The following is a 14,959-nucleotide window of genomic DNA, read 5'->3' on the forward strand; positions in this document are numbered from 1 at the left end:
ATCATATCAATAAATACAACTCTCTTGATTCCTTTGACTTTGTCGACTCAATCAGAAATATCAACGTAATTGGTAAGAAAATGATCTCATTAAATGTCACTTCTTTTTTCACAAATGTTCCCCTCACAGAAGCTATTTGTTTTTTATGTGACTATATTGAAAACAATAACCTTGATATATGTATCCCAAAGCATTATCCTAACGAACTACTTCTACTATGTACGCTCAACGTGCAATTTGGATTTAATGATGATTTCTATAAACAAACAAATGGAGTTGCAATGGGTTCTCCATTGGGTCCTCTCTTCGCTGATTGTTTCATGACCAATCTAGAAAATTCGGTACTTCGACCAATACTTGAGAGATTTCATTTATATAAGAAATATATGGATGATACTTTCATTATTTGTGAAGAAGACATGGACCTCAATGAAATTTTGAATAGTTTCAATAATTGTCACCCCTCAATTCAATTCACTTTAAAAGTAGAGGCAAGCAATGAATTTCGTTTTCTTGATATCCAACTGAAAAAAGGCCGGATAGTTTTTTTACAGAGATCTATGTATCGAAAACTAACATGGAATAGACAGTACACGAATTTTCATATCTGAGTTCTACTGAGTAGAAAGAGGAACTCAATTCATTCTTTATCCTCAAGGATCAGGCGAATATGTCCTACCGACACAATAGATGAGGAACTATTTCAAATTCGACAAACTCTCATTAGGAATAGTTATCCACCTAGATTCGTCGATAGCAACTTAACACCTAGACTTTATCATGAAAAAGACGTCGAGAGTGCGAAAGAAAACCCTGTTTATGAATATGGAATACAAAAGAGACACGACTGCCGAAATCTTAAATAAACAGATTCCAAAATCGTTGAATAAAACATTTTACACAGCTAAGCACCGAAGTTGGCCTACCATTCATAGATGTGTTAAGGATAAACTTCCACTTTGGGACACATCAATGTACATCTATAAATTTACTTGCTAGATTGAGGTAGGTTGCACAAAGCGATTACTTTCCAAACGCATCTCAGAACACTATCTGGCATGGCTTTTAAAAGGAGAAAGTAAAACAATTACTAGTTGTATACAGGAGCATTTTATCAACTGTGGACACCACTCCAAAGGAGTATTCTTTTAAAGTAATCTACACAGTCAAACGAATTGGATCGAAGGGATGTCGAATCAATATTTTATGCACTGCTGAGGCATTAGCAATCCACGAACTCAAGCCCGGGCTTTGCATTAAGAAAAGATTCGTCAAACCTTTCATCCTTCCTTCGTCCTAATTCCCTTTATTGGTATGTTTCGGGTTTTTCCTTTTTCCTTCATTTTTATTTGGTTATTATTAATTTTTTAAATTATTTGTTTTGCAGTTTTAAACTCTAATTAGTTATTATTATTATTACCTTATACAAGTTTACTTGATTATTATTCAGTTTATTATTATGTTTGTCGTTATTACTTCATATCTATCAATCGGAATATTATCTGACCCATAAATTGCTTTCATCCTTATATTCCTTACTTGCCCCTTGATTATATATATATATACCAGCGCGTTATTCATCAAACTACTGAGTCTATACAAGAACTAAAATTTTTCTACATACATGAAGTTGTATGTAAAATTCTATATTTTTCCGTTGTTGATTTCACTGCTAATTAAAATTTAAATATACGAAATATTCGTAACTTTTGCCAGTGTCGGTAAAATTTACTTCGAATTCACATTAGTCAATGAACTCATCAATTACGGTAGTTAATATCAAAAACGGGAAAATGCGAATCTTCATGATGTGAACAGAGAAACAAGAAGCCCTGTCAAACTACGAAGGCTATTTTTCGGGACGTTATTTCATTTTATTCACAGCTTGTAAAACACTGACCTTTATTTTTGTCCCTATTTTATTCTACAGAACATAAGCTTTCGTTCGATGTATCATTCATTGCCATTCCCATTTTTGTTCCGAAGCTATTGTAATCTACACATAATATTTTGCACCTTATTTTCTATCCTAAATTATTGTACTTTGTGGTCGGGTAAATCACCTATTTATTCATTTACCTTTTTTGCACTAATCTGAAGTCAGAGATTTCACAGGAAATCAGGATATTGCAATAAACCCAATAGCGTTCCAAATGTCTTGTCTTCTCTCATTACCGTGCTTGCCAGCCAATCAGGTGCTAGAATAGTTTTCTTCTATCTACCCCGCCTCGAACTCACGCATACTAGCCTCAGGGTTAAACCGATCGGCCTATTGCGTCAAGGTCTTAGTCTAGAGTAGACAGATCGAGGTCATAACACTACATGTGTTTAAAAAGCAATTGACGGTGTTGAGAAAAATCCACTTTCACATTTCATGTAAAGGATGTTTAGACAAATTAATCACTGAGATGTAGAAAGTGCTACCTTCATCTTGTTCTTAGTCCTATCCGAATTCAGTGTTTCCATTAAAAATTCCTGAGATCTGCTGAAGTTGAATACTAACCTACATAAATCTGTCCCAAGGAAAGTACTCAAATTACTTCCAACCGCAAAGCTATATGAATCTTAAATATGACCTGATTATTTATAGTAGTATTTTTTGCTAACATAAACGGTGATAATTTATATGGTAATGATACACCATCTTTCTAGGGAAATCCACGTTCAAATCCCGAAAAAGTTAACCATAAATGGTTTACCTTACAAATTGTTGCTAATATTAAGTATTTTACACTTACTTATCACGAATCCGTATTAAAATCGTTGCAATTACTTGGTCAAGCTGTTCACTGATATTAGTGATATTATTATTATTGTTAGTATTATAATTATTATTATTATTATTATTATTAACTGTATAGTGAAACTAACAAATATTTCAATATTTGAAATAATGCTATGTAATTAAACCTGTTATTGCTAAGTGGTGTCCATGGTTTACATGTCTGTCTCCTCAATTATTTGCACTATGTATTTTTTGTCTGCCTCTTTTACTTTTGTGTTGAGGATTCCAAGCTAGCGTTTGCTTGTAGTGGAGTTTAATGGTTTCTTCCAAGTACGTCCTATCCACCCCAAAGCCTTTTCTGATACACTCATAAACAAATAACTGATTTCTTATCCACTAGAGCAGGTTGTTATTTGTGGTCTCCAGTTAGTTTATCTGGAGTATCTTGTGTAAGCAGTTGTTTATGAATACTCTTTAGCTCGTGGTGGTAGTTTTTCAGGTTTCAGCTCCGCAAAATATAACCATCTTAGCGTTAGCGTCGAAAACTCGGACTTTGGTGTTGTATGAGGGTTTTTTTGAGTCCCAGATATACTGCATTTGAAAGGATCATCGTATTGTATGCCAATTCATTGTTTTGTGTCTACATCAAATCCTCATTGTTTATCAATGATCCTGCTAAGGTACGTTAAGATTAAATGCATCGACTTTAAAAAGAACTTAGAAGATCATAATACTTATCGTATATTCACTATTCATATATGTTCAACATATATGTAAATAACGTTTTCATTTTAAAATAATTATTTTTCCATTTATAGTATTAATCTCGTCATCTGTAACTACAAATAGATTGCATCTATATGAAAATATGAACCAGTCATCAGAATATTTAAAAATGAATGGTTTGCAGCGAACTAATTTCAAATTTTCACAGAAATATAAACATGTAAATGACCAACGTCATCATCAACAACGTTCAGACGTACCTACAAGGTTGCCTTCAGTTCAAGAATGTATATCAGATCAATATAATTACAGTGTTATTAAAGGTGAAAAGATATTTCAATATTATTTTGGCTTTAAGTAATAAATCCCTGCTCACTGGTTGTAAGATGAATATTCAAAGTTCTATCGAAAAGTACTGATTAGGCCAGTTCATTAATATAAGGAGTAAAAAAGTAACTTGGTACGATTCTGGGTGACGCAGGGTGAAATGGATAGGCCTAAATGAGGAAGAGGGAAGAGGGGGCTCCATTTTAGTAATCTAAATGTTAAGCGCTTGTCATAAGGCCTAAAAGTCCTGACACGATCATCGGTATACATTCTTGAGGAGTCCTATACTTCGATGAAATGTCTGTCCAGTACAGTCTAGTTTCCAATGGTCCCTCTGTTAAAATTGATTCGAGGCTAAAACCAACTTTTGTTTCACTTATTCAAAACTTTCATAATTAAGCTGTGCCTGAAAATCCCACATCAGATTACAATGGACCAAACTATATTCAATCTATCTGCACAGCTGATAAATTTCAGTACATTTAAATGGTCAATGTATGTATTATACTAATCTAATTGGTCAGAATCACAACGTATTGCTTATTTTATCGAGTTTTCTAAATGTTTACAGGTTATGTTCTTAAATTTCAGCTGAATAGTTGTCTTTTTATTTGTTCAAGATTCAGTATATAAAGTTTCATCGAAGGCTAAAAGTCCATCTTATGCTTCCGAAATTCCCTTTTTGTTAAATCAGAAAATATCGAACAGATTTTTGATATTCATTATTCCTAGACAATGAACACTTACGACACCGTTAAATATCAAGCTCAGGCCCTTCAGGGTTCACACCAAACACGATAAATTAAGATCACTGAGTTGACACTCAAATTGTATCAGTTATTCTTCAAAGCACAACAATTATAAAATACTTGTGATGTTAATTTATTTCAACAGTAGGAAAGATTAGGAGCTTATTCTAATATGAATGGAATTGAAATAACCTTTATAAGTGTGAGACTAATATACGACAACACTACAACCTTGACAAACATATGTAGTTGAAGAGAAATAAGACGAGATTTCAGAGGTGATTTCTATATTTCAAAAAAAGTACGTTTACATGAATAGCGATACCATATATACAGTAAGAAATAACCAATATTAACTTCTGATCAAAATTTAAAACTAACGACGGCTGAGAAACTAGTGCAGATGTGTATAATTGCAAGAAGAGTAGATGGGCACACTCAATCATATTGAATCCAGTCATTAGTAGCAGATATGCCTCACTTTAAAAAGATAAGAAATTAAGGATCACAGCGTTTTTACTATAAAATTGAATTTTTTGAAAGTTCTTTCGCGTCTATAAATAACGCTGAATAACAGAGACTGGCTTTATTTGGTCGTAATTTCTAGACATTTATCAACAGAAAGCGGACTTCCATACTTTTTTGAATTCTAATTTTGAATTTAACCGTTCCAAGTTTTCTTCGTAGCATTAGTCATATATTCACTTCGTTTGGTGTCCCACTAGAAATTAGTGAACACTGAACAGTTATTTAGTTATAGTGTAAGACGACAGGAATCACCAGGAATGACTTCACCACAGATCGAATCCAGGAACTTCAAGTATCGCGGTTGTGACTTAGAAAACAAAACCGATTGGTCATGGTAAATTATTCATATTTTCAAATTCAATCACTTTATGCTGTGATTCAATGATCATCTAAAATCACTGATAACTGACAAGCCTGAACTACACTGTTAACGCCTTTTTACCAGGAATTTAGAATGTTATCTAGAAGTAATTGTAGTATTTAGGCGTTAAGTCTGGAGATTTTTGGTTCGATCTCACGAGTAGAAAAATTACGTTTTTAAATTTTCTGATGTTTTATGTCTTGGTGTAAACCACTTCTTCGGTAAATAAATAAACAGATTAAATTAACCAACGTTTAAATGATATAAAACAACAAAGTAAGAATATTCAGTGCGACCAATCAAAGACAGGTCTAACCAAATCAGTTTCACGTCATTCCGGTCAAAGTGATTTGAGGGCAGTAGGATTAAGCAATAGAAAGGAAGGCCTCGCTATCCACCATCTATCCGAGATACCATGTCTGATCCTAACCACATTTCACACGATTATCATACATACGAATTCAACCCTATGGTTTCGCACCACAAATGTCACGTTTTTTCATCCTTAGCCATACATACACACACAAATACACAATTATGCGCCGTATAAATCGCTTTGACCAGAATGACATGAAATCGATTTGGTCAGACCTGTTTTTTTATTGATTGCATCGAATATCCTTACTTTGTTCTTCTGTACTATTTAAAATTTTATTATTTATTTATTTGAACACATAAATATTGGTACAAATGGGCACCGGATGCATATAAGCCACACAAGTCATTTGATTTGTGTGTGGGCTGTGATACTGCTCGGGTGCTCAGACGGTATTTTTAGGGACCACTCCCGGAGCCTTTGACTGAAAGGTCTAGCCCACAAGGCAGTGGAGCAACATCAGGCGATGCAGTCGCATGGTAGCCGGTGGCGAAGAATAGGTTCATACTCCACTTGTCCCTTCAGGATCGTGGAGCCCATGTGACCATTGGTTTGGAATTACGGTTTTCCAACTCCCCTAGATATAACCTCCATGTCCACCGGACATTCGCTTTTCATCCTATCATTTTCGTAAAAAACATCCTCGCTATTTAAACTTGGGTTAACTTATTCTCTTTATTTTTTTACTGAAGAAGTGGCTTACACTAAGTTACGAAACGTCGTAAAATTTAAAAACTTAATTTTTCTACTCATTGGGATATTGCAAATATATTATGTTTATTAATAACAGTACATCCAGTGCTCAATATATTTGAAATTATCAAGTCAAGCCTTGGTAATGACACCTATACATGAAATAATCTCTACATGATCAATCTACTTAAATTCCAAGTTTTCTAAAGCGTAATGCATTTTTAACTTTTAGGTTGTTTATGTTATTTATTTCAAAGCACTGGATTAAGTAATGGTTCGTTTGAATTTATAACAAACTTGCATTTAAATTTATTTTGGAACAAAACATCCAAATGCATAATTTATACATTCGTTGGTGATTTAAAAGAGATCGTACATGTACGTTTACTGGAATTCAGCCTGCCAATGAAAATACGAAAAATTGGAAGTAATAAGTAAGCCAATTTAAAAAATAAATAAGGTTTATCTTAAACGTGATCTATCTAATAAAAAATCCCGGCGTTATTTAAGCTACTCAGTTTTATGATATTCGAAATGTTGATTACCTAACTTTGCACAAACCCATTACCTTTCTTGGGGCTTAAGGACCCAGCCAGGGATCTGAAAGCTACTCAACATTCCACTTGCTATTTGTGAAGTCTGATTTTTACTGCTTTAAAAGCCTTTTATTCAGTATCAGGCGTTGTCTGGATTCGTTGTTATACATGCTATAGAAGGGTCAAGTCATTTGTAAAGTCAGAAGCATCCAGCTATGTCCAAGATGTTTATTTTCTTCTGTGCTTTTTCTGAGATGTGAAGGTATTTATAATCTCATCTACAGCTATTAGAAAGGGAATGGGTGAGAGTAGGCTGCTGCCAACATTCCTCACTTGGAATGCATGTGTGAGCCGACTTTCACGCATGATATTGCGGCTTTGTCAATTGTAGGGGTTCCGTATGACCTCGGCAATCTTCTCTGGTACTTCATAGAGTTTAAAAATTTCAAAAGGTTTTTCTGTGCACACTGTCGAATGTATTATCATTATAGAGAAAACGGAGTTTCGTTTTATTATTAATCAATAATGATCCTTAAGATCACGAATCGTCCATTTCATGATCTATCCTTTATTTCTGAGCTAGGTTTTTACTAACTCTTTCATTATGTTCAGCTACACCATTGAAAACTTTCCATAGTGCTATCAATATGATCCTTCTGTAGCTCTCACATTTAATAAAATGTCCCTTCATGGGCTTGTCTATACAAGTGTTATATCCGGTGAAGATTAAATTACAGGTAACTTCCAAGGACTATTGATGGACTAATATTCTATAAATATTCTTATTGTATAACTACTCAACAATTACACTATGTATATTTATATTCCTCTTATTATAAGCTTTATTTTGACCTATATTTTATTATTGTACGATTTACGGTTCTTAAGTTATGTTCAGTTTATTAACTACTGCCTCCCACATTCACAGCCACTTTTTGGGCTTATTTGTGTACAAATATTATTTCCTATTTTATGGTACGTTGCGGTCTGTCTGATTGATATATAAACCAAGTATGCCTGAAATAAATGATTCGATTCATATTACGGAAGCTGGTATTGTGTTCTGGACTCAAGTGGAAGGGCTCGGAGGACATAGGACCAATAAGGACGCTAAACTGCCCACACCGGTTGAACGTCATTGGTTGGCCTAGTGTGAAGATTCGTATAAGTCGTATTCGGATTGGTAGATAAATCGTGTGATAGAAAAACCATACGTCAAGGTCATAACAACAAGAATCCTTTGAAGTGATCTATCCATCAGTTTATTTGCTCTTGAACCTCAGTTATTGATTTCCTTTCTTTGCTTCTTAATATCTGCTCTGGTCTACGATATTTCCTAGCAAGCTTCCTGGTTATATCATAGTTCTCTCGTATTTCCTTCTCCACTTTTACCAGGTCTTACACATATTTCCTAGTGCCTACTCTAATTGTTAGTTCTCGTTCGGCTGTTGTTGAATGTTGCATGATCCAAACCTATGTTAGCTTCTCTTTTTGTTCTTGTGTCTTAACTGAACCTTCTGGATCTTCCACTTATGAATGTTTGATTGATCTGGTTTCCTATAGTGTGGTACGGTGAAACCTATTTAGCATTGTGTGTGTAAGTGGAAAATCGTGGCTCCTATAGCCATGTTGTTTGATGCACATAGATCTACCAGTCCCTAGTCATTCTTTTTTCTTTCTACCAATGTATTTTACTTCACAATGCATTCATACCTTCTGCTGTCCCATATCACGGTGCTCAGATTTCCTCCATTTGTTCTATGCACGATCAGATTACTTTTTCTTGTTATAGATACACGAAATACCCTACAGGTCTCGCATATTGTTCGGGCATTCCATCTACATATATTACCTTTTACCCTGGTTGTCAGAAAAGGACTCAGCTTTATAACTTTCTAAGAATTTCGGCTTTCACTGTTCTGTGAGAAGACCTCTCAACTCTCAAGACAGAGTCTAAAAGTTTTACTTGACGTTTTTTGTTTAGCGTTTTAAGTGGGTTTTTTATAAGACAAAGTAGCTAACACAACGCATAACTGTGCTCATTTACCACGGGTTTTGACCGACATTCGCTCCAGATTAGCTCTATGTGTAACTATTTTCAATGACGTTCACCAAAAATTTTGTTCTGAAAAACGAAGACCTATTTTAAGAAAACTAAAGAGAAACTTGTTTTTTTACGAAGTATACCTGTTTGGTTATGTAATTAGTTTATTCTATATATTTTAAGTTAGCTAAATAGGATTGAAAAACCAGTTCTCCATTTCTTGGACATAGGCCATCAAGATACCAACTTCTCAACATTCGTGATTTGAAGTCATATAATGGTGTGAATAAACATGGTTTTATAGATAATATTAAAATGGACTTGTAAAGACTAATCCAATAAGTTTAGATATATAAATCTATATTGACTGACGCCTCCAAATGTAACATATCACTGGATCTGAAATTCTTGTGTTTGGTTTCTGCTGCGAATTCCTATACAAGAACGAATCCGCCTCCCAATGACTTCTGGTATTTGACGGTTATTTAACAAGGTCAGAAGGTGACGTGAAACTTCCAATTCTGTTAAACATATTTTTCTTATCTTCGTCTCATTAGATGTACTACACAATTTAAAGTTTATCATCAGTTAGAACGAGCAGAATTGATGAGTAATGATCAACCGGATTATGAATTATGCGGCCAACACTTAAATCAACTCCCTGTTCATGAATTTCATTCGTATGGACGTGTCATGATTATTGAATTGGATCAGATCACTAAAGAGAAGCAAAAAGTTATAGGATTTTATGAATTTCTTGACAGAGGTAAGCCGGAAATAAATGTCAGTTTTCTCTGTTTTCGTAAGTTATTCTTGAGATGATAGTCTAATAATAACCAACTCAATAGTGACTGTGATCGGGATTAATCTTTGGATATACTATTTTTAAAATAATACAAAATAACTATTGAAAATAATAACCTAACTAGACATCATTATTTTAGAGTTTTTTGGTTGAAGGTAATAAAGGTTGTCTGTTTCATGTTTTGGTCCATCGTAAAGTATTTTTTGATTGTGTTATTGAACTATTTATGTTACTGTTGAACCAATCAGCATAAATCATTCTTTTTTTCGGTTGAGGTTTCAGTTTGTTTTAAAATGTTAAACGCTACACTTCAGCTGAATAATAATTTTTCTTAATCAAATATCAGGAGTTGACATTCTGTTGTTTTTGTGGCTCAGTAAAACATAAGTGATCAGGGTTGCCAATAATATCGTATGTAGAGTCGTGTATTTCAGTGAAAACCCTGTCATATGTTTGGCAAAAACAACTAATAGGTTATTCGTAAGTGATATTCGCTAAGAGTCGGTCATATCTGGGGTAATACCGAAAATAAAGGAGGATTAGATAGGTGTTTCGTCCCTATTTTGTACTCCTCAGCATCACTCACTAAGGATCTCATCACAGATTGACACTAGGAACTTCAGATATCGCTGCTAGCATTTGACTATTAGAACCACTTGGTTAGTATTCAACGGCACTGACCTTCGGCTTCAGTCGAACCATGATTGGATATGAATATCACCCAGCACCATTGACTACGACCGTCACTCCTGACAAGTCAGCATTTCAATGAACATAACCTCTAATTAGAAGCTCAGTAACTCGTCCTGATAGTAGTCACTAGCGAAAATATGATGAGTGTTCGTTTACAACATCCTTCACTAACGGATCTCAGTTGGAAAAACATTCGGAACCAGAGAATGCTATTTCATACTAATATCATAGTGAACGAGAACTCAAATGGGGAAAACCAATTTGCTGTGTAATGCAAAGTCACAGATTGCCTTTGTAAAATATGAAAACCGTAAACTAAATACATTATTTCACATCTTCCTTCAGTTATCATGTAAGTGCTTCATAATTCTTCTAATTCTGTCGTTATTACAATTGCTCTCTCTTTCCCTTCCTGTTATCTTCGATTCAATCTTCTGGCAGGCATTCTACTTCTGATTGGGGCTATATACTACTTATACTTGTACGTATAAGTAGCATTTACCACAGCATGGGGTACTTCAATAACTCATAATAACGACATATATATATACGATAACAGTTAACTCTCAAAATATAAATATCTAGTCAGAAACAATGAGGTGTTTTACGCAATAAAAATATACAAAATATACAAAATCTTTCTCACAAATACACACTTTTAAAGTACACTGAAAACTTAAATTGCTAAAGGATCCGGATTTTCTTGGGTTATTCAGTAAATACCGAAACTGTCAGGCTTCATTGTTTATTATATCAGGCTATCTAGAAGAACTTTGGTAAAACCATCCTGAAAGTGAACATTATTTAGTACATGAACAAGAGAGATATTTTAACAAAATTCATTAACTGGTCACCATGACGTGTAGATTTAGTACCTTAAATAGTTATGGTAAATTCATTTAGTCCATAAAGTTCATTTATACACTTGGTGTGTGGTCAGTATTGGCTGATAGCTAAGATGGATTGCTTTTTCACCATAGCAACATATATTTACAATCACAAGATCCGTTTATCCGACCTTTCTTGTATTTTCCCTCGACTGTTGAATATAAATAATCAACTCGTAGACAACAACACCTCACAAATGTATATACCATTTATGTTCCATATCTTTTTGCTCTGCATTTTAAGTTGTTAATGTAAAGTTTGGTAGATAAAAGTTAACTATTGAGTTTGTTCATAATATTCAAATACAAAATTTTTGATAGAAAGTGGCAGGACAAAGGCGAAATATAACACTAGGATTGTTATTACTCAGTGATTTATTTTGTATATATTTTTTTGTATATATTTATTTTCAAATAATACTGTGGGGATATTGGACGATCAGGCTGAGGTTCAGACTCAGTACCAATCGCCTCAAACACTAAAGTGTTATTTGTTGAACTGCTGATACAAGATAGCCAATGCAAACCACAACCCTCATTTTATAAAGCTTGTTACGAAATAGCTTTATTGAGGCAAGCCACTCAGGTTAAAAATATCTTAGCAATGAGTGAACGTAATAAAACCCTGAATATCGAAAACAAAAAACTATAAATTCATACCAATGCATTTACCAAAAAAATCTTCATGTCTCATCAGTTTTTATCTTATTCCTAGAGTTGTAAGTTACAATATTTTTGTTTCAAGTATCAGTTCACACAATTATAAAATATACTCGACATTAAATTTGAGATCAGAGCAACTTATGGCTTTATAATTTGTTGGATTCCATTTTTACTAAACTGTCAATTTCGATTTACATAGATTGAAATTAAAATGTTGACTAACATATAAACCAAGTTTGTTTTATTTGTTCCTTTAGGTTAACTTAAGTTAATTAGTTGACAACTAGATTCAAAAAAGAGGGTGCATGCTTGTTATGTTGAGTGATCGATTTCAGTTACTTGTTCACCTTAACATGCATAATCAGCCTAAAAATAGAGAGGATGACGATAAAGACTGTGTAAGAAGCTTAATAATAGTAATCCATCCAGTTAATTTTTCGGTATCCAGATCGACATTAACATTTCATAGCTGACCTTGGCTGCATGAACTGTTTATTTCATAGTAATAACCTGACTATACTTTTGTCTAATTTTTTGTGTGGTACCATGTGACTTATTCCATTTCACCAAGCATACCACTAAATTCCCAACAAAAGATCATTGATTGCAAATTAAAAAACGGTTTTGGCGTAATTGTTTAGTTAAATTGTTGAAAATACTCAAAATTAAAATGATTATTCTTTAAGTACGATCTGATGTCAAACTGGAGTTTATCACATTTGGTATCATTTATTTTGAAAATGATATTGGATTTGTGTTTTTTTGCGGTTGTATCTTTTAGTATAAAATTAATTAAAGTGATTAATTTGCAAACTTTTGACAGTGAGTTTTACGTAAAACTAAAAGAAGTCGAGTTTGTTCAGTGTTCCGTAAAACATGGAGTTTCGGTTGTTTCGAATAGTGTCAGTACACAGTTTTTGTGTACTGTCGCAGCGTCAATGTGGTAATTTAGTAACCAATAAGAGTGAGTTGGTTTTTTGTACACTTGATTATTTAACGATTGTGTGTTTACCACTATGGGATTGTAAAGATCGGTGGTTTACATCGAAATCACGAAGTAATCCAAGTTAGAAAACGATTGAAAACCCTCAAGCACTGGACGGTTGTTTTGTTCCACTACGAGATTCTTCAGCAGTGCTCACCTACGAACCCGTAATCACGAATAGATTCCAGGAATTTCGGCCTTTGTTTTTGTTCACTCTAGTAAGATACCTAAGATCGAAATTCTGTTTTCTGACACTTCTATCTAGAATTTGATGTCGTTAAAGTGTTATTTCTTCGGCCTACTAGTATCGTTTAATTGCTTTTTATTCCGATACATAAAATGCTCCATCTATGTAGCAGGTTAACGTTAAATGCACGGCCATTTTTGTATTTTTTTTCGAGTGAAATTCTTTTTATCCCTTTTTAAACATTTTTTCATCCCCATCTACCAAGTTAGACATTAACACCGTTGGATGCCGACTCAGTGATCTAATGGTTAAGTGCTCGCGCGTGAGACCAGTGCGTCCAGGGTTCGACTCCCGTGAGGTGCGGGATCGTGGATGCGCACTGCTGAGGAGTACCACACTAGGACGAAACGGCCGTCTAGTGCTTCCAGGATTTTCATGGTGGTCTAACTTCAACTGACTCAAGATTTCAATAAGTGAAATTACTATAATCTCCACGAACCCCTTCTGATAATTTTCATTCTGTTTCGTCCAATCAAATAACAAGTTTTAAGTTCAATATAATCGGTCGTTTATTTCTTAAAATCAATATAAAAATATCAGGACATGACGACAAAGCACACTTTCTTACAATTATGGACGGTAGTAACATTCAAAGCACGAGCTCCGTCGTTCCTCACGTTGTCACAGAAACCGATAACCTGTTCGTTCTTGAGCACATTCTATCTCGTAGTGTTCCAATCTCTTGAAGCGTTGAAGAGCGCCATTAGAACGTATGAAAGAGTCACGTACAGCCATTATGTGGTGAGGGATTCTCGTTTCCATAGACATTAGAAGCCGTATATTAAATTTGTATGTTGGAGAAATGGCCGTAGAACACCTAGCGGTTCCTCACAGCCGAGTAGACGAACGAGGTAATTTGATTAGTGTTATTATAATTTTTCATAAAGCACTTTCGTGAACACTCCATGTCCTTCCTTCATATTTTGTAAGTTACCAACTATCAAAATAACGTCAATATAGATGCAACGTTAAGCAATGACGAGGAAGAAATTGTTTCGATGAACTCAGAGGAGTTCACTGAACGAGACGACGACAATGACGAAAACGCATATGAAAACAGACTTTGTGATATTTGCAATCTTGCGCAACCGCCACATGAAACTGCTGATGGAAGTACCTGGATTTTTTGTCCATGCGAAGCAATGCTTCATTTATTTTGTGCCTACGACCCATCACCACACGTCCATGGAATCCACTGTCTCATGTACGGAGCTATAATCGAATAATAGCAACGCCATTGTTCATGAAATTCGGAACTGCTAAGAGAACGAGTAAAGGCCCTTTTCAGGGCCACCCACAATTTGACTTAAATTCTTTTGTTTCAATTCCTTATTTCCATAGCAAAGGTCAAGTGATCAAACCATCAAAATTCATTTTAGATTAATAGTCATTATGTGATTAGCGCCTACGTGTTCGTAAACTCTTTTTAAGCTTTATCAAATACACAGTTTAAGTAAACGATTTCGTATAGGAAATGTCATCTAATGAACACTAATCTGTCTAACAATAGTACATGCAAAACGTATTCAGAATGTTTCAGTGTTTTGTCATATAGTTACGGTAGACGAATGTAGTTCTACCAGTTCACTAGTACAACGACATCATTTCTATAGG

At 34.4% G+C, this 14,959-nt stretch overlaps 1 protein-coding gene across 1 annotated transcript in view; it reads left to right on the top strand.

The window, feature by feature from the left end:
• The window catches only part of SOL-1 (CUB domain), a gene marked incomplete at both ends in the record, with an annotated part of 51,170 nt that overhangs the window by 3,651 nt on the left and 32,560 nt on the right, over positions 1-14,959 (top strand). Inside the window, 3 exons of the mRNA XM_051219395.1 lie at positions 3,544-3,774; positions 6,718-6,919; positions 9,623-9,831. Coding sequence (XP_051067043.1) covers positions 3,544-3,774; positions 6,718-6,919; positions 9,623-9,831 — 642 coding nt within the window. The remainder of the gene's footprint in view (positions 1-3,543; positions 3,775-6,717; positions 6,920-9,622; positions 9,832-14,959) is intronic.

This window comes from Schistosoma haematobium, chromosome 4 (assembly GCF_000699445.3).
Source record: "Schistosoma haematobium chromosome 4, whole genome shotgun sequence".
Classification (NCBI taxonomy): domain Eukaryota; kingdom Metazoa; phylum Platyhelminthes; class Trematoda; order Strigeidida; family Schistosomatidae; genus Schistosoma; species Schistosoma haematobium.